The following is a 19,779-nucleotide window of genomic DNA, read 5'->3' on the forward strand; positions in this document are numbered from 1 at the left end:
AGGAGGGAGATCAGTGGGGAGGGATGGCGGGGAGGGAAAGATGTGCTTAGTGGTGGGATCCCATTGGAGGTGGCGGAAGTTACGGAGAATAATATGTTGGACCCAGAGGCTGGTGGGGTGGTAGGTGAGGACCAGGGGAACCCTATTCCTAGTGGGGTGGCGGGAGGATGGAGTGAGAGCAGATATACGTGAAATGGGGGAGATGCGTTTAAGAGCAGAGTTGATAGTGGAGGAAGGAAAGCCCCTTTCTTTAAAAAAGGAAGACATCTCCCTCATCCTAGAATGAAAAGCCTCATCCTGAGAGCAGATGCGGCGGAGACGGAGGAATTGCGAGAAGGGGATGGCATTTTTGCAAGAGACAGGGTGAGAAGAGGAATAGTCCAGATAGCTGTGAGAGTCAGTAGGCTTATAGTAGACAACAGGAATTCTGCAGATGCTGGAAATTCAAGCAACATACATCAAAGTTGCTGGTGAACGCAGCAGGCCAAGCAGCATCTATAGGAAGAGGCGCAGTCGACGTTTCAGGCCGAGACCCTTCGTCAGGACTAACTGAAGGAAGAGTGAGTAAGGGATTTGAAAGCTGGAGGGGGAGGGGGAGATGCAAAATGATAGGAGAAGACAGGAGGGGGAGGGATAGAGCCGAGAGCTGGACAGGTGATAGGCAAAAGGGGATACGAGAGGATCATGGGACAGGAGGTCCGGGAAGAAAGACAAGGAGGGGGGGTTGACCCAGAGGATGGGCAAGAGGTATATTCAGAGGGACAGAGGGAGAAAAAGGAGAGTGAGAGAAAGAATGTGTGCATAAAAATGAGTAACAGATGGGGTACGAGGGGGAGGTGGGGCCTTAGCGGAAGTTAGAGAAGTCGATGTTCATGCCATCAGGTTGGAGGCTACCCAGACGGAATATAAGGTGTTGTTCCTCCAACCTGAGTGTGGCTTCATCTTTACAGTAGAGGAGGCCGTGGATAGACATGTCAGAATGGGAATGGGATGTGGAATTAAAATGTGTGGCCACTGGGAGATCCTGCTTTCTCTGGCGGACAGAGCGTAGATGTTCAGCAAAGCGGTCTCCCAGTCTGCGTCGGGTCTCACCAATATATAAAAGGCCACATCGGGAGCACCGGACGCAGTATATCACCCCAGTCGACTCACAGGTGAAGTGATGCCTCACCTGGAAGGACTGTTTGGGGCCCTGAATGGTGGTAAGGGAGGAAGTGTAAGGGCATGTGTAGCACTTGTTCCGCTTACACGGATAAGTGCCAGGAGGGAGATCAGTGGGGAGGGATGGGGGGGATGAATGGACAAGGGAGTTGTGTAGGGAGCGATCCCTGCGGAATGCAGAGAGGGGGGGGGGAGGGAAAGATGAGCTTAGTGGTGGGATCCCGTTGGAGGTGGCGGAAGTTACGGAGAATAATATGTTGGACCCGGAGGCTGGTGGGGTGGTAGGTGAGGACCAGGGGAACCCTATTCCTAGTGGGGTGGTGGGAGGATGGAGTGAGAGCAGATGTACGTGAAATGGGGGAGATGCGTTTAAGAGCAGAGTTGATAGTGGAGGAAGGGAAGCCCCTTATAGGCTTATAGTAGACATCAGTGGATAAGCTGTCTCCAGAGACAGAGACAGAAAGATCTAGAAAGGGGAGGGAGGTGTCGGAAATGGACCAGGTAAACTTGAGGGCAGGGTGAAAGTTGGAGGCAAAGTTAATAAAGTCAACTCTGTGTGAATTCAGAATTGGCTTCCCCATACAAGCAGAAGATGGTTGTTGTAGAAGAAACGCATTCTGTATGGAGGTCAATGACCAGTGGTGTTCCGCAGGGATCTATTCTGGAACCCCTGCTCTTTGTGAGTTATATAAATTATTTGGATGAGAAAGTAGAAGGGTCTTTGGCCTTCCATGGCAAAGGCTGGCGATCCTGTGGATAGTGTAGAAGGTTGTAATAGGTTATAACAGGACATTGACAGGATTCAGAGCTGTACTGAGAAAAGGCAGATGGAGTTCAACCTGGAAAAGTATGAAGTGATTCAACATTGGAAGGTCGAATTTGAAGGCAGAATACATCAAAGTCAAAAGTACATGGTTAGTAACAGGATTCTTAGCAGTGTGGAGGAAACAGAGATCTTGGGGTTCATGTCCATAGATCCCTCAAAGTTGACATGCAAGTTGATAGGGCTGTTAAAAGGCAGTATGGTGTGTTGGCCTTCATTAGTTAGGAATTCAAGAGTTGTGAAGTAATGATGCAGCTCTACAAGACTCAGGTTAGACCACACTTGGAATATTCTGTTCAATTTTGGTTACCCAATTATAGGAAGGATGTGGAAACTTTAGACAAGGGGTTCCAACCTTTTTTATACCATGGACCAATATTATTAAGCAAGGGGTCCATGTACCCCAGGTTGGGAACCCCTGTTTTAGAGGGTGCAGAGGAACTTTACTAGGACAGTGCCTAGATTAGACAGCATGCTTATGTGGATAGGCTGAGTGATCTAGGGATTTTCCTCTTTGCAGTGAAGGAGGATGAGAGATGACTTGATAGAGGTGTGCAAGATGATAAGAGGCACAGATTGAGAGGATATCAGAGACTTTTGCCCCCATAGTGGAAATTGCTAATATGAAGGCCATGATTTTAATGTGATTGATGATTGATGAGGAGATGTCAAAGGAATTTTTTTTTTATTTTTTTATTAAACATAGAACACACTGCCAGGGGTGGTGGTAAAGGCAGATACTTTAGGGCATTTAAAAGCTCTTAAATGGGCACGTGTATGCTAGAAACAAATGAAGGGCTATGTAGGACAGAAGGGTTAGATTGATCTCAAAGTAGGTTAACAGGTCAGGACAACATTGTGGGCCAAAGGCCCTGTACTGTGTTGTAACATTCTATTTTAATTCTCCACTACATGGCATTACAGACAAAAAAACATACAAATGACAAATGTATCTTTCACTTCACTACTCCCATCAACAGTTCTTATTTACTGACTGTAGCACCAGCTTTCAAAAGCCCCGTTTGCCCATAATGGCATATTTAGTCTTGAGTGGCCTCCTAACACCTCAAATATAACCTCACCTGTAACTTGACCGTTTTCATCATGGAAGTCAGGGTAACATTTACTCTCACTTTCTAGTCTCACGGTCATTTCAAGTCACTATCACAGTCTTTTGCCACATCTTCAGATTTACTGATAACAGCTGCCTCCTCTTTGACTTAATACACTTTTCTTTTAAGACAACAGCGAGTACAGGCATTTGGCTGTGTTGCAGGCTGCCCTGGCTGCAGGTCATCAGAATTCCCGCCATTACAAATCCTCACCGGCAGCTTCCTGTCAGGAGTGCTGCTTGAGGTTTGTGAGGGTTAACCACCAACAGCATTTGTATCATCTGGATTCCCTTAGTCATAGAGTGTTAAAGCACAGCAATAAGCTCTTCGGCCTTCCATGGCAATTTTTTGGTCACGTTGGATTAGAATGTAAAATGTTTATTATTCTTCTAGTTTAACTTCCTCTATGCTTGCTTGTAACTTTTATATAATATCTTAAAAGTGTATCATTCAGTGAATGTTCAGTAATTGTCCTAGAGCTGATTCTGTATTTTTCTAGAAGCTTCTCTGCAGCCTGTGTCACACAACTGAACCTATTTCATTCTTTTCATTGGAATGTCTTGTCATCTCTCTAGACTGAGCTGGTTTTTAAAAGTATAGGACAACCGGAACTTCTTTGGTTTTTATTTAGAGATACAGCATGCAACAAGTCTTTCTGCTTTCTGGCCCACTGAGCTGCACCACCCAGCAGCATAACTATTTAACCCTAACCTAATCACAGGACAACTGACAACAACAACCAATTAAGCTCCCAACCTGTACGTCTTTGGTCTATGGGAGGAAATCAGAACCCACGCGCTCACAGGAAGAACATACAAACTCCTTACAGATGGCGCCAGAATTAAACTCCGAACTACAGAATGCCTATGTTGTAATAGTGTCATGCTAAATGCTACACTACCTTGATGCATCTCTTTTGTTCTCTCCTTTTTTCCCCTCTCTCTCTCTTACATTACAGCGAGTTGATTACTGTTATTTTTACTGTTATGAACACCTAATAAATGCACTTCATTGTCTTCTGAAGAATCTTCTGGATCAGAACATCTTAAGATCCATTACACCAATCCCATTTGCCTGCATTAGGGCTGCATCCTTCTATGCCTGCCTATTTAAGTATTAGTCTTATTGTTTCTTAAAATTGTAGTTGTACCTGATTCCGCCACATCCCTGATAGTGCGTTCCAGATATCAATCACTCTCTGTGCAAAATGTTTACTCACAAGGTCATATATATAAAATATAAAAGCACGCATGTATAAAAATAAAATCTTCTATTAGGTTATCCATCGGCCTCCTTTGCTTCAGGAAAAGCAAGCCCAAATTATCCAAACTCTCTCCATAATTGGAGGGTTTGAGAGGGCACTGAAGAAGTTTACCAGTATACTGTTTCGATTAGGGGGCAAGTGCTATTAAGAAGAGGTTGGATAAGATTGTTTCCTCTGGAGTGGCACAGACTGAGGAAAGACCTGATAGAAAATTACAGAATTATGAGAGGCATAGATAGGGTTAAACAACCTTTATATTTGTTTTCATTTGGGGACAAGTTGTCTGTCTTGCTTAACATGCATTAAGGCAAGGGCTGTTTAAAGGTATGTTTAAAGCTGATGTGTCAAGCAAACATTTAGTTTGGAACAGGCAGTAGGTGGAATGTGTTGCCAGGGTAGGTGCAATAGTGATGTTTAAGAGGCTCTTTGATAGGCAGATGATGTGCAGAGAATAGGAGAATATGGACCATGTACAAGGAGAAGGTGGTTCATTTAATGAGGCATCATTGCCTTGATTAGTTCAGTACAATATTGTTTATCTTCTGTACGATTCTATGTTCCATGATTAAAGTTCTCTGATCCAGGGCATATCTGGTGAATCCTGTCTATGCTTTCTCCAGTTGATCACAAGTCAACAACCAGAACTGCTTATACTGCTCAATCTCGTCACTGAAAGTTGTTACAGACTTGTCCAGATCTCTTTGTTCCCTGGAGATATTCCCTTACCAGACTCCCATTATAGCAACATCCATTCAGTTTCTATTGATGCAATTATGAAGAAGGCGGGCCAGTGGCTATATTACATTCTGAGTTTGAGGCAATGTGGTATGTTACCAAAGACACTAGCAAATTTCTACAGATGCTCTGTAGAGAGCTTTCTGACTGGTTGTATCACCGTTTGGTATGGAGACTCCAATGCACAGGATAGAAAAAGCTGCAGAATATTGCAGACTCACCCGGCTCCATGATGAGCACTAGCCTCCCCACCATCAAAGATTTCTTCAAAAGCTGCCATCTATCATGAAAGACACCCACCATCCAGGCCATATCTTCTTCTCATTACTACCATCAGGCAAGAGGTACAGAAGCCTGGAGACTTGCATTCAATGTTTTAGAAATAGCTTCTTCCCCTCCAACATCAGACTTCTGAATGGTCCATGAATACTATTCTGCTATCTTTCTGCATTATTTATATTTTAAATATTTCTTATCGTGACTTACTGTACAGTCACTTTTTAAATGTATTGCATTGTATTGCTGCCACAGAACATTTTATGACATATGTCAGTGATAACACATCTAAACACGAGGAAGTCTGCAGATGCTGGAAATCCAAAGCAACACACACAAAATGCTGGAGGAGCACAACAGGGCCAGGCAGCATCTATGGAAATGAATAAACAGTCGATGTTTCAAGCCGAGAATCTTCTTCAGGACTCTAATACATCTAATTCTGATTTAAAAGCTTCCCTATAACTTGAAGAGTGGTGCAGGTATTCTGTTATGTCCCTTTTAAGAGTTACCTGCAAAGACATCACCTGCAGCACATCAGCAGGGAACACTGCACTGAAAGCATAATTATCACCTTCAGTATGACATTACACAGGGGAAACCGGCAACATTACTTTGAAAACAATGCTTGTTTAAGAGAAAACTGTCAACAAAATTTAGACTACTCATATTGTTATTTTTTTTATATACCATAAGTAGCCGGGAGTAAAATCCTGTCCAAAGTTTATTAAAAAAAAATTAAAGGACATATTTTTTCATTCAAGACCCACTTACATCTCTTGCTATATTATGAACCTTAACCAGAGGATCTCACAGATTTATTTCCATGCAAACCAATGGAGAAATATCAGTCGCACTTCTATCCACCTGATTCTTCAGTGTCACAAGTGGGCACTTTGACGAGGTTCCCTCTCCATGTACAGCTCCATGAAGAGGCTGGGCAAAGCACAGCAGCCTACCTAACAACAAACTGCTGACAGTGAGTTCTGACTAGATGTTTGTTATGCTTCATGCTACCATTGTCAGTGAATGCTTGACAGTTTGCCAACAATTTAATGCAAAACTGGTCTAGTCATCAACTTTCACAGAACCAAAGCGTATCATAACATGTTCACATTGAACATCAATTGTGTATCACAAACTGAATGTAAAGATGATCTTCCAACAAGATACTTGAAATACAAGGCATTATGCAACAATTCAATTTTAAGACTCACCATACTGGGTGGTTTAGCTTTAAAGAACAAAAACACCTTGCTCAAAATACAAAGTGCAAGGCATGCAGAACAAAGGGCATTTTATAATCTTTCAATAGTTTGAAAGTCATGTACATAGTAATACCTTTACAAACCTACTGAAATAACAGGACAACTAAGTAGTGAGTGATTTAAATTACTTACCATTTCTGAATTTGAACCATTATGCAATTTCATAGCTTTCTCTTGTACATTTCCAATAGCTGCATCTGCACAAAGGGCCATTGATATAAGCGCTATTCCTGAAGGACACAGATTTTCAAAATGACCTTAAGCTTAATAAATACAATGTGCATCTTATTAAAGGATATAAAAGGACTTTCCGACAAGTCTGTAACACAATTTTACATCTTTAACATCTCATATAACGTCTCACTTCAGTAACTCCAAAGCAAACTTTATAATATTCATACAACTTAAAATTTCTATATTAAATTTCGTATTTAACACTTGATCAGCTTAAATTGCCCACAAATAGTGAAACAAGATTAGCATCAGTGGCTGTGGGAATAAATGCAAACAATTAAATTTACAAATGTTATGGGATTCATAGGCACCAAAAATCATGCATTTATCAGTAGTAAACTACTAAATAAATCTGCGGTTACACATGAAATAAAAACAGAAAATTCAGAAGACAGAATTTCAGTAGGTTGGGCAGCATCTATGGAGGGAAATAAACAATCGACACTTTGTACCGAATCCCTTCATCAGTCATAGTGGAGATGGAAAAGGATGTACTGAGGAAATAAAATCAATGGCTTTCTTGGGAGACAAAATCCTGATAAATAGTTTGTGTTGAAATACCTAACAGTAAAGAATTAAGTGGACATCTTTCTTCCACACCTTTAGCCTCAAACCTCACGTGTACCTCCTCCTAATATCTGGTAAAACTATTGTTTCAATGTTTTCCTGCCTTGATTTTATTCCTCCTCCCCATGTGCAGCCTTTTTTCACCTACAGCCATACTTCTAATGTCACTATCACTTTGATGCTTTCTACTTTCATGGTCCCAACTGACTCAGCTTCCTTCCATATATCAAATCTCTCCACACTTTGATCTCACACCAGATTAACGTGACAATATTTCATTAGGGACAGACCTCCAAACAGTCTCACACTACAAATCACATTCACTTACCCAGAAGCACTGGTTCTTACATTGAACAACCTTCCTTTCTACTACATTCACAAGCCTATTAACTGTCCTGGTTTCTGTCCTCTGTCTTTATTCCTCCCCTGCTTTTCCAGTAGGATGATGGTTGTGTGGATTCTGATGCCTTCATTTGTACAGAACTTGGAAATTTCATCAATCTTTACTACTAATTTCTATCCTACTCTCTCTTCAATTTTGTAACTCCACCTCAGGAGATAGGCAGGTAACCAATATCCATGATAACCCCATTATATGTGGACTAAACCTCCCTCCACCCTGCTTTCTGCAAGGAACCTTCCATTATCTGTTTCTCCAGTTCCATATCTGCTCTGTTGACAGACTCTCCACATTAGGGCTTCCAAAGTGTAAACACAAGAGATTCTGCAGATGCTGGAAATGCAGAGTAACACACTAAACAGTAAACAAATAAACAAAAGGTAGTTCTGATGAAGGTCTCGGCCTGAAACATCTACTATTTACTCTTTTCCATAGATGCTGTCTGGCCTGATGAGTTCCTCAGCACTGTGTGCATGTGCGTGCGTGCGTTGCCACGAAGGATGAGGTGGCTCGCATTGCAGATGCAAAAGAAATAGGATAGTTTGTAAACATATTTACCATTTGACTTGGGGAAATTATGACTGGAGAAATAGAATTTTAAAAGAGGCAAAATGAATTGAACAAAATAAGCTGTTCAAAACAGAATTCAGAGGAGTCAGGGATAGAGATTGGTTTCGTAACAAAAGCCTTATTGGCCTCAGAGTGGAAGTTATTCCAAAGCAAACATAATATGGAAGATACAGGAAGTGGTAAAAAATTTAGAAGTCATGAGCCAAGTATAAATCAGAAACATGATACATATCATTCAATGAAAGGTAGTTAGCACACAAAAAACATTCTGGACAAAAATGACGAGTGGGGAAAAAACGTCTGTTGAACTTGTGGCACAGCCCACTCAAAATGATGGTGAGCTGAATGACCAATATACGAATTGGTCAACAAGATAGGTGCCAAAGGAGTGTGTTATCGGGATTTGCTGTTAATCTAAAAAGGTAATGATGTGCCTCAATAATCCTGTGTCGAAGTTTGGGAGAAGACCTTACTTAGGCTCTTAACCACCTGGTGACTGCAATTCGCTGGCCCTCTAGTTAAACCACTTTCTATTGCTTCAACTGAATTTTGTCTAGGAGGCTAGTTTTTCTTTATATTTATTTCACTACTGCACTTAGAAGAAAGAATTTTGCTTCTCAAGGCAAAACTGTCCAGTACAAATCGGATTTAGTTGGGATTATACGCATGCCAAGATATCTTACTCCTGCAAGGAAGCTGCTGGTCAATGAAAATCCAGGTGCTTCTGTGTTATTTTGTGTGCCCAGAGATACAAAAAAAAAAGTTGCAAATCTATGTTAGGAAAGTAAATTTAGTTGCTGATGTGACTGTCAGTCACTTTATCAGCCCCAAGGCGATTGACCTCATGTCTATGCACTATCTGAAAGTTAATACTCAGTATATCAAAACTGTTTATATAAATAATATCCAAATTCCAAGGAGCTCACAGCCAACATCAAATTGGCTTATTTATCTTCAATAAAAAATATTTTTAAAATATATTTATATCTTTTACAAGAAATTTAATTATTCAATGACCTAACTGAACTCCAATTTTGTTTTTATAATTGAAAACATGCACACATATCCCTGCTTTTAGGTTATATTACATTCCGTGTCAAATTTCATCACTAATCTAGAAATGCTCTCTCAGTGATTTACATATTTATGCAGCAAAGTGCAATTGTATTGGCAGATATGCAAGAATTAGACAGCAAAAGGAATTCAAGATGTTCCACAAATAGTACTAAGTTCAAAAGATGTGACTTTAATCATAAATGCATTGAATTAAATTTACATGCTTTTATACACAAGTTCTCAACTATAAGATATCAAACTCCATAACACACAATTACAAGATGGAAAATATACTATATTCAGAAGTGATAGAAAGGACAAGAGGCAAATACTTAATAACAATACTTTTCAAAAGTAACGATATGCCTTACCTGCAAAATTGAAGTTGGGTGCCACTTTGCTATCAGCCAAAGTGAACCAAATTAGACCAAAACTCATACAAAGTGCAGCCGAAACATCTATAAAATTGTAGCGTTTGCCTGTCAGAATGAAATCATATTAATAAATAGCTAAGAATGTATATTGGTGTGTTGCTCCATATTATACAAATACAAATCTTTCAAACCACAAAATTTACATCAGATTTTAGGGATGAATAATGGGAAAGTGGTGAGTTATGCAAGATTTTAGGAATTAGCAATAACTCAAAGAAAATTGTGTGACAGGATGACTAAAATCAATTTGAAAAATAATTGAGATTAACACTGCCTGTGAATAATAGCAACAAATTTTATCCATATCCTTGAAAGTTATTTTCTTATAAAATTTTGTAAAATGTTATCCAGCTTTCAAAAAAACAGAATAGATACAACACATGCAAAATACTGGAGGAACTCTGCAAGAAATGCATCATCTATGGAGGGAAACAGTTTCGGGACAAGACTCTTCATCAGAACTGGAAAGGAAGAGGCAGAAGCCAGAATAAGATGATTGGGTGCGGGGCGGGGGGTAGAAGAGGGAGGAATACAAGCAGCCAGGTGATAAACAAGTCCAGCTGAGGGGGAAGGTGGGCAAGTGGGTGAAGGTGGATGAAAGGGAATGATGTGAGAATGCGAGGGGTGATAGGTGGAGGAGGTAAAGAATAGGCTGAAGGAGGAATCCGATACACGAGGCCAGTGAACCAAAGAATAAAAAGGACGGACATAGGAAACCAGAAGGTGATGGACAGATTTCCAACTTGTGTCTACAAAATATATATAGTATCTCATTAAAATGGTGCATTTATCCATCCTTTGCACAACTGAGATTTTATTGGTATCTGCCAACACACAAGTCCCTAAACAATACTACCAAAAAAAAATTCTCAAATCATCTGTGTTAATGTTATTTGAAGACCTTGATGCATAAATCAATAACAATATCTCAACAATATTTTATGGCCCCGGAAGCATTTTGTGAAGGATGCTAGATCATTTCAAGTTCACTTGCTCTTTTGAACAATCGACTATTGCAACCAGCTAGAACAACCCATTGTTTCTCTTTCCTTCTGATGACAGGCTCTTAACCGAAACATTAACTCAGTTTCTCTCTTCAGATGCAGCTTGACCAGTTGAATATTTCAATCACTGAGTCTTTGTTACAAACTCCACTTACCTCCAGCACAACATCCTCCCACATGCCAATAAAATATTCAGGTAAGAACACGACACCCCGAGGCTCATAGTCCTCAACACTCTATCCTGCACTGTCCCATTCATCCAGCAGTCCCATTCTCAATTAACCACAATGGATCATGCCATTTAACACATCAAGTATTAAAACAACTAAGGAATGCCTAGGAAGAGTGACCGCACAGGTAAATATGGTGGTGAAGACTGCATATGACATTCTTAACTGCATAGGTCAGGCATGAACTATAAAGGTTATAACATAATGTTACAACTTTACAAAATATTAGTTAGACTGCAGTTTGTGTACTATGTGCAGTTCTGGTTGCCACACCATAAGAAGGATGCAGTTTGCACTGGATCTAATGAAGAGAAGATTCATCAAGAGGTTGTCTGGATTTTAGTTATGGGGAAAGTTTAGACTGGATGGGTATGTTATTTTTGGAGGGAAAGAGGCTGTGGGATGGCATATAAAATTATAAGAGGCATAGTTTGATAGATTTTTCCTATCAAAAAACGAGAGGGCAGGGTTTTACAGTGAGTGGAAGGAGCTTTAAAAAGAACATGAAGGGATTTTTTAAAAAATATACTGAAAATGTTTGCTATTTGGAACTCACTCCCAGAGGCGGTGGTTGAGTCAGGTACAATCATTGCACTTAGGACATATTTAAACAGAAATTTAAATAGGAAAGGCATAGAAGGATATAGACCTAACATGGGCAAATGGGATTCATGTTAATGGGCAAAAGGTTCTGCATGGTGCAACCCGTGTTCTTCAGCATGATTCTAGGATATCCTTTTGGTTCTATTTTTAATCGCCATGGTTGCTACGTTGCAGCCTCACAATCATGTGTTCAAGCTTGATATTTTTAAGTTTCCTGTCTCTTGTATCACTTCAACAGTTTAGTTCATTAATACTTTTTCTTTAGAACCTATTTCATGAACCAGCTTTTTGTTTATTCTGTAATCTTTTTAATCAATTAGTCCACTGTTAGTTATTCTTGAGCCGCCACTGAAGAATATTTCTACATTTTAAGACATGAAAGGGCATCAATAAATTCAAAATGTTAAATTAGTAAAGTCCAAGGATATTGGTTATCTGTTAAGGACGTACAATTTAATAAAGACTCAAATAAGACTGAAAAGGTGATAGTTTTGAAGAGCAGTGGTTTTTAAAGGGAATTTATGAGGGAAATGTCTGAACTCTGAATCAATATATGGTCATATTACATTGATCCATAGTCCTTTTGAAGACTTTCTATGCTTACAAGATGTTTGTAGCAATAACATCAGTAGAGCTGTACCAATTCTTTCAGCCACAGCTTGAAAATGATTATAGTCAGATTGCAAAAGCACCATGTGTGACAAAAGCCAAGTTATCAGAAGATTGATGCCGATGAGAGAGATAAGAGAGACAATGGGGAAACATTCAGAAATGTTAATGGGAGACGAGAGAGATTAACGAAAAGACACACAGTTCCGAGTATTGTCAGACCGGTTCCTTTGAACCTGAACTGTTTGAAGTTTGATGGACAGGCGATACCCCAGCAGGGGGATAAAAGGAACAGGTTCGCTAAGGCAAGGGACACACCACAAAATCACGAGGTAACGAGACCCTGGAAGTGCGGTGCGCCCCCCCACAAGTTGGTGGGAGTTTTTTTTGGAGGTCTGGTCACAGGACCGACCATAGATGCACAGGGTAGAAAGGTACGATCGGCGGGAACATGGTGTGTGTGTCCGCCCTTGCCTGGGTGCCGGGTTCACCGCAGAAGAACGATTGTATCTGGAACGGAGGGGTCACAGTTGGTGACCTCAGAAGACATTACAAAGGGCTCGCCCGAAAGCTAACTGCGAGGAATATCAAAGGTCTGTTTGAATTCGATTTGAATATCATCATTCGCTCTCTCTCTCTAACGACACAACAGCGATTACTGCGAACTGTATTCAGCTGAACTGAACTCTGCGTCACTTGAGACTGATCATTTACCTCTAGACTGCGATAGAGCTTGATTGATTCCTATTATCCTAGTTCTGTGTACATGCGTGTTTTATCATTGCTAACCTTTTGCATTTATATCCATACTATTAGAATACTGTGTTACTTATTTCTTTAATAAAAACTTCCTTAGTTCCAGTAATCCAGACTCCAACTAAGTGGTCCATTTCTGCTGGTTTGGCAACCCAGTTACGGGGTATGTAACACATGCAACACTCATCTATTTAACCGGCAAACTTCACAGCAAACATAAAAATGAAGTTTCACGATATATTTTGTGTTTTACAACTTAGAGTGAGAGGTTGGAAAAGCCAAGAAGAGTGTTATTGAAGTGGTTAGCTTAAATTGGCAATTTACTGCACAAATCTAACAAATACTTACATTAATCAATATTTTAATTCAATGACTTGCATAGAATCATTAAATTCTTAAGTCACATTTAAAAGAATTAAGTGTGCAAAAGGTGCAAATTGAAAGCATATTTATGAGAAATTATTCCAGTCAAAAACTCAGAAGACAACTTTCGTACCTGATATTGTGATGATAAAGTTGTCAAACACATTAGAACAACATTCTGTAATATCATCCACTTAGTGCTGTCTTATTTACTAAGGGGGGTTGAAAAAGAACTGCATACAAAGTTTTACTTTGCAAAAAAACAATTAATGATGACGTTGCACTTTAGGAACTGAATTATTCTGTAATTTACAACTCCTGTGTACCTTGTATGAAGACTCCTCCTATCATTACAGGAATCAACTTGCAGCACTTAAAAATTACTTGAGTTGGATAATTCAGATAACCAAGCGAGGTATTTGATAATCCCATAGTTGCCACTGTTAGAAATGCTATCATCATATATGTTTTCCACGGGATTCTGTAAAATAAGGCATAAAGAAGGCTTATAAATCAAATTAAGTTAATTTTGGTGCTTAATATGCTTTGTTTATAAACCATGGTATGTAGTCTTTGTTTACAATGTTTATATACTACAGTAAAGAAAAAGCAAAACGTTTCCTCAGTGACTATGTTCATTTAGATTTTAATCAAAAATGCTTCAGCAAAATATTCAAATTTGTAAATACATAAAACACATACCCTGAAGTATTATCTTCTGCTGCATTATGCTTAAAGTTCATATTCATTCGACCAAATTTAAATTCTTTTTTGTTTCTTGTTACAATCCCTTTCTATATTAACTTCAATACCAATGTACCCAATTCAGTATACTATGTCCTTATTATTCTCTGACTTGCTATCTGTGGAGCTGCATATTTGTGCAGCCAACCCTAGGCAACATTTCAAATTTGTCCTGAAGGCAGCAAAAGAGTAGTAATATGTATCTGACTTCCAAAGAATTTGTTATGTCTTTGGAGGAATCACTGCCAGTGGTCTTAGTGTTATCTGTAGTTTTTTGTTATTTACTGAAAATCTATACCCTTATCCCTTGCGAATAATGAGGACTATTTTTAATAATGTGAACTATTTTTAATGGTGACAGAATAGGAAATATTAATATTCAAAGGGGATGATGCATCCTTAGGATAAGCATTCAGCAATTAGGAAAGCAAATGGTATATTTTGTAGTCTTGTCTTCTCACCTAATGACTGATAAATCTGCTATGAAGATTCATTAAACTTTTTCCTGGGATTGTAGGCTTGCTATCTGGTGCAAGATTGAGTCAACTAAGTATGAGTTCTGGAGTCTATTGACAATGTCTTTGAAACTAACAAAATTCTTACAGCGTTTAAGGCAGAGAGGCTGCATCTGTCCAGTGAGGAGCCTAAAATCAGGGATTGCAGTCAGAATAAAGGATGATGATTTAGGACTCAGAGAAGAAAGAATATTCTCACTCAGAATGGTAATACTTGAAATCTTCCAAACCAGATACCGTGGTGGTTGGTCATCAAGTTCATTCAAAGGCAGATTCAAAGACTTCCAGATGTTAGGGAATCAAACGAAATTGGGACAGTGCAGGAAAGAATATATGAAGCAGAAAATCAGACATGATCTTAATGAGTGTCAGAGAAGGTTCAAAGTCCCAGATGACCAATTCATACTCCCAATTCTTGTTACATTTATATTTTGCATTAGATTTAAGCATACTTTTTACTTTATATTAAATTGAAAAAAGTAAAGCAAATTCTTTTTCTTCTTTGGCAAGCAAGAATGTTTTACTTCCACTTGCATTCCGAGTCCCATAAGAGAGGTACTTTCTCTGTCATGGGTGGGCAGGTGGTGCTTAAAAGGACTGGTAGGTGGGTTGAGACGCTGTATGCTCCTTCTGCTGTTTCTGCACACCCATGCTGGACAGGGCTGAAATATTCAATGCTTTCTCCCAATGTTTGAGGAATTTCATTTAGGTTTGTTGAGTATCTATTCTAGTTATTTGACAAAAAAAAGCTGTATCACTGATATCCACAAAGCTATACCAATTTCATAACATTTTAAAAGAAATTAAGTTCATGCCTAATGCTAAATTTAGAAGATTAATCATAAATATTCAGATTAAGTTTAAACTAAAATACAGTGGATTCCGGTTAATTGCGCCAGCAGCTTATGTGGTACATCTCTTAAAGAACAAAAACTATTCGAGAAAATAGCTAGGATTCCCTTTGTTTATTTAGGATACTATGCTGTTTAATTGGTATAGGAGACTGTTACCAAACAGTTTCTAACTAGTCATGTGCACTTGTGTGGCTGTTAAGATACTATACCATACTCAATGCAAACAATTTCAAAATAGCATGAGTTGTGAGTACTTATGTTTAAAAAGCAGTGATTGTTTGTCACTGACAGTTGGCATGAAATAAGCAGGAAGATAATTCATAACTGTTTTGCTCACTGCAGTTTCAAGCATCCAGGCTTGGAGATGCCAGAAATGGCTGGGAGTGAAAACAAAACGATTTCACTACTTCAACAAGTTAGGACCTACAAAGGCTTTGAAAGTATTGATGATCATCTTGAATGTTAAGATGAAAATGAAGATTTGGAGGATGCATTGTATGAAGGCAGTCCATTATCTACAATGGGTGTCTGCTTGGATTTTGTTCATTTACAGTCAAAAGTACACACAGCATGCCGCCAATAGCTATTAGGAACTAATATAGTTTTATAGTGCTGTAGCAGTATTTCTAGTGTCCTAATTTATTCTGTATTTCACTTATCTATATAATTTGTTACTCAGTTTGTGATCTTTAAAAAAATACCTTTTTAACTATTTCCATGAAACTTTGGCTAATTGGGGCAGCTGCTTAATTGGGCCAAGATGTATTGGTCCCGATCTATCCCAATTAACCGGAATCCACTGTGCGACCAATTTTCCCTGGCTTTTCCAACCTCTCCCATAACCAAGATCCTTTAACCAAAGCAACATCCTGCTGAACCACTTCTGCATTCTCTCCAGTGCAACCTTTCATGTCATATGCAAACTTATGAAACATGCCTCTTGCATACACACCCAAGCCTTTGATATGTACTCAGTGACACTTTATTGTACACATGTTCATCAATATAATTATCTAATTAACCGATCATGTGGGAGCAACTCAGTGCGTAAAAGCATGTTCAGACCAAACATCCAAACTGGGAAAGAATATGATCTGACTTTGACCATGGAATGATTGTTAGTTGCAGACAGGGTGGTGTGAGTATCTCAGAAACTGCTGATCTCCTGGGATTTTTAGAGAAAGCAGTCTCTATATTTTACAGAGAACGGTGTGAAAAACGGAACATCCAGTAAGCAGCGGATCTGTCGGTGAAAACAACCTGTTAATGGCAGAAGTCAGAGCAGCAAGTCACACTGGTTCTAACTGACAGGAAGGCGACAGTAACTCAAGTAACCACATATTACAATAGTTGTATGCAGAGAGCATCTCTGAATGCACAACACATCAAATCTACAGCAGCAGAAGACCACAAACATGCACTCATAACGACTTTATCAGGTTTAGGAGGAAACAAATCGAGTGGCCACTGAGTGTACATCACAAACAACAATGATCACAGCATCAACCCCTATGGTACATCATTGGTACCAAATTTCAAATCAGAAAAGCATTGTTTCATCACTGTCTTCTGTGGCCTATCACCAGGACATTTTAAAATCCAATTAGCCATATTGCCTTGATCATGGTCTGGAGCTTCCACTAGTCACACCAGTGTCTAAATTACAAATCCCTCAATGTTGACCAGTGTAAAAGCTTAAATCAATGTCTAGTCCACATCAGGTTTCTGCAGTCTATTGCGTCGCATCACAAGTCTGCTTCTCCTTGCTCTAATAGGGAGGGTGTCAAAAGTGCATTCACAAGGATAGGCTTTCCTGCTTTACCTTTCATCCCATTTTAGTCAGTCAAGTGGGTATTGTCCATACTGTAGGCTTCCCCAAAGTACAGGCATTTAGAGAATGCACATTTTATCGAGACCTCTCAGCAAGCTCCTACAATTATCCTTGGTTGCAGATCTAAAATGCCTCTGTGGTTCTTCTGCACTAAGAATATGCCTCTTAAAAAAACTTAAGACTGATGTCACAAGCAACATGTTTGTTTGACTACAAATGCAACCACAGGAAACTGGAGACACAAAAAACTGCAGATGCTGGAATCTGGAGCAACAAACAAACTTCTGGAGGAACTCGGCATCATTTGGGTGTTGGGTTGGGCTGGGGTGGGAATGGGGAAGGAACTGCAAACGTTTTGAGTTGAAACCCTGCATCAGAAAATTGTCAATTCAAATCTTAATGAACAGTGCTGGTTTTGGTTAAAACTTTGGCAATTTTAAGAGTACCAAGGCCATAAACCCTATCTGAAACAGATTCAGACAAAAATTTGACCTTAGCAATGAGTAAATATCTTGTATGGTAAGTAATATGCCAGCTACTTCTAAATTTTTTGATATGCCATTTTTCAGGAAAGCTACAAAGATAAAAAAAAATTAACCTTTATTCCATTATTATAACTGGTTGGCAGAGTGACAATAGTTTTTGCATCTACCTGTAAATGTTTCTACAGTAGAGAGGAGCCATTTTGTTCAAAAACAAAATAAAACCCCCGCCAAAAAAAGACATTTCTTGTCCTATGGAAAATCTAGAATTAATTATGCTAAGATCTGATGAGAGGAGAAATTCTTCCTCATCTCAGTCTTACCTAGTCATGTCCCCAAGAATCTTACATGTTTCAGTAATCCTAATGCTCTTATTCTTCTAAAGCTCAACTTGTTCAACCTTTCAATCCCAAAACAATCACTCCAGACCCAGGATCATTTCAGTGAAAGCTCTCTGAACTACCTCTGCAGCCAGTACATTATACAGTACTTCACAACTTCTGCCATCTTCAATGGAATCCTACAACCAAACACCTTCACCTCCCCTGACTCCACTTTCCATAGGGATCATTCTCTCCATGATTCCCTTGTCCATTCATCCCTTCCCACTAATCTCCCTCCTGGCACTTATCCCTGCAAGTGGAAAAAGTGCTACAACTGCTCACTCATCTCCTTCTTGACCTCCATTCGGGGCCCCAGTTCTTCCAGGTGAGGCAACAGTTCATCTACGATCCCTCTACTGTATCCGGTGCTCCCAATGTGGCCTCCTCTACACCGGTGAGACATAGAAATAGAAACAAAGAAAAACTACAGCACAATACAGGCCATTCAGCCCACAATGCTGTGCTGAAGATGTACTTACTTTAAAAATTGCCTAGGGTTACTCGTAGCACTATTTTTCTAAGCTCCATGCACCTATCCAAGAGTCTCTTAAAAGACCCTATTGTATCTGCCTCCACCACCATCGCTGGCAGCCCATTCCACACACTCACCCAGTCTCTGCGTAAAAAAAAAACTTACCCCTGACATCTCCTCTGTACCCACCTCCAAGCACCTTAAAACTGTGCCCTCTTGTGTCAGCCATTTCAGCCCTGAGAAAAAGCCTCTGACTATGCACACAATCAATGTCTCTCATTATCTTATACACCTCTGTCCGGTCACCTCTCATCCTCCGTCGCTCCAAGGAGAAAAGAGCAACTTCACTCAGTCCATTCTCATAAGGCATACTCCCCAATCCAGGCAACATCCTTGTAAATCTACTCTGCACCCTTTCTATAGTTTCCACATCCTTCCTGTAGTGAGGTAACCAGAACTGAGCACAGTACTCCAAGTGGGGTCTGACCAGGGTTCTATGCAGCTGTAGCATGAAGGCCAATGCACCATATGCCTTCTTAACCACAGAGTCAACCTGCGCTGCAGCTTTGAGTGTCCTAGATCCCTCTGATCCTCCACACTGCCAAGTGCCTTACCATTAATACTATATTCTGCCATCATATTTGACCTACCAAAATGAACCACCTCACACTTACCTCGGTTGAACTTCGTCTGCCACTTCGCAGCCCAGTTTTGCATCCTATTGATGTCCTGCTGTAACCTCTGACAGCCCTCCACACTATCCACAACACCTCCAACTTTTGTGTCATCAGCAAATTTACTAATCCATCCCTCCACTTCCTCATCCAGGTCATTTATAAAAATCACAAAAAGAGGTCCCAGAACAGATCCCTGAGGCACACCACTGGTCACCAGCCTCCATACAGAATATGACCTGTCTACAACCACTCTTTGCCTTCTGTGGGCAAGCCAGTTCTGGATCCACAAAGCAAGGTCCCCTTGGATCCCATGCCTCCTTACTTTTTCAATAAGCCTTGCATAGGGTACCTTGCCA

At 39.8% G+C, this 19,779-nt stretch overlaps 1 protein-coding gene across 1 annotated transcript in view; it reads right to left on the bottom strand.

Moving 5' to 3' along the window:
- Nucleotides 1-19,779, bottom strand: part of slc35b3 (solute carrier family 35 member B3) — a 55,809-nt gene that overhangs the window by 22,881 nt on the left and 13,149 nt on the right. The window contains exons 3-5 of the mRNA XM_063055638.1: nt 13,792-13,946; nt 9,838-9,945; nt 6,772-6,869 (exon numbers count right to left, since the gene is read on the bottom strand). Coding sequence (XP_062911708.1) covers nt 6,772-6,869; nt 9,838-9,945; nt 13,792-13,946 — 361 coding nt within the window. The remainder of the gene's footprint in view (nt 1-6,771; nt 6,870-9,837; nt 9,946-13,791; nt 13,947-19,779) is intronic.

The sequence above is a fragment of the Mobula hypostoma genome, chromosome 1 (genome assembly GCF_963921235.1).
Source record: "Mobula hypostoma chromosome 1, sMobHyp1.1, whole genome shotgun sequence".
Lineage (NCBI taxonomy): Eukaryota > Metazoa > Chordata > Chondrichthyes > Myliobatiformes > Myliobatidae > Mobula > Mobula hypostoma.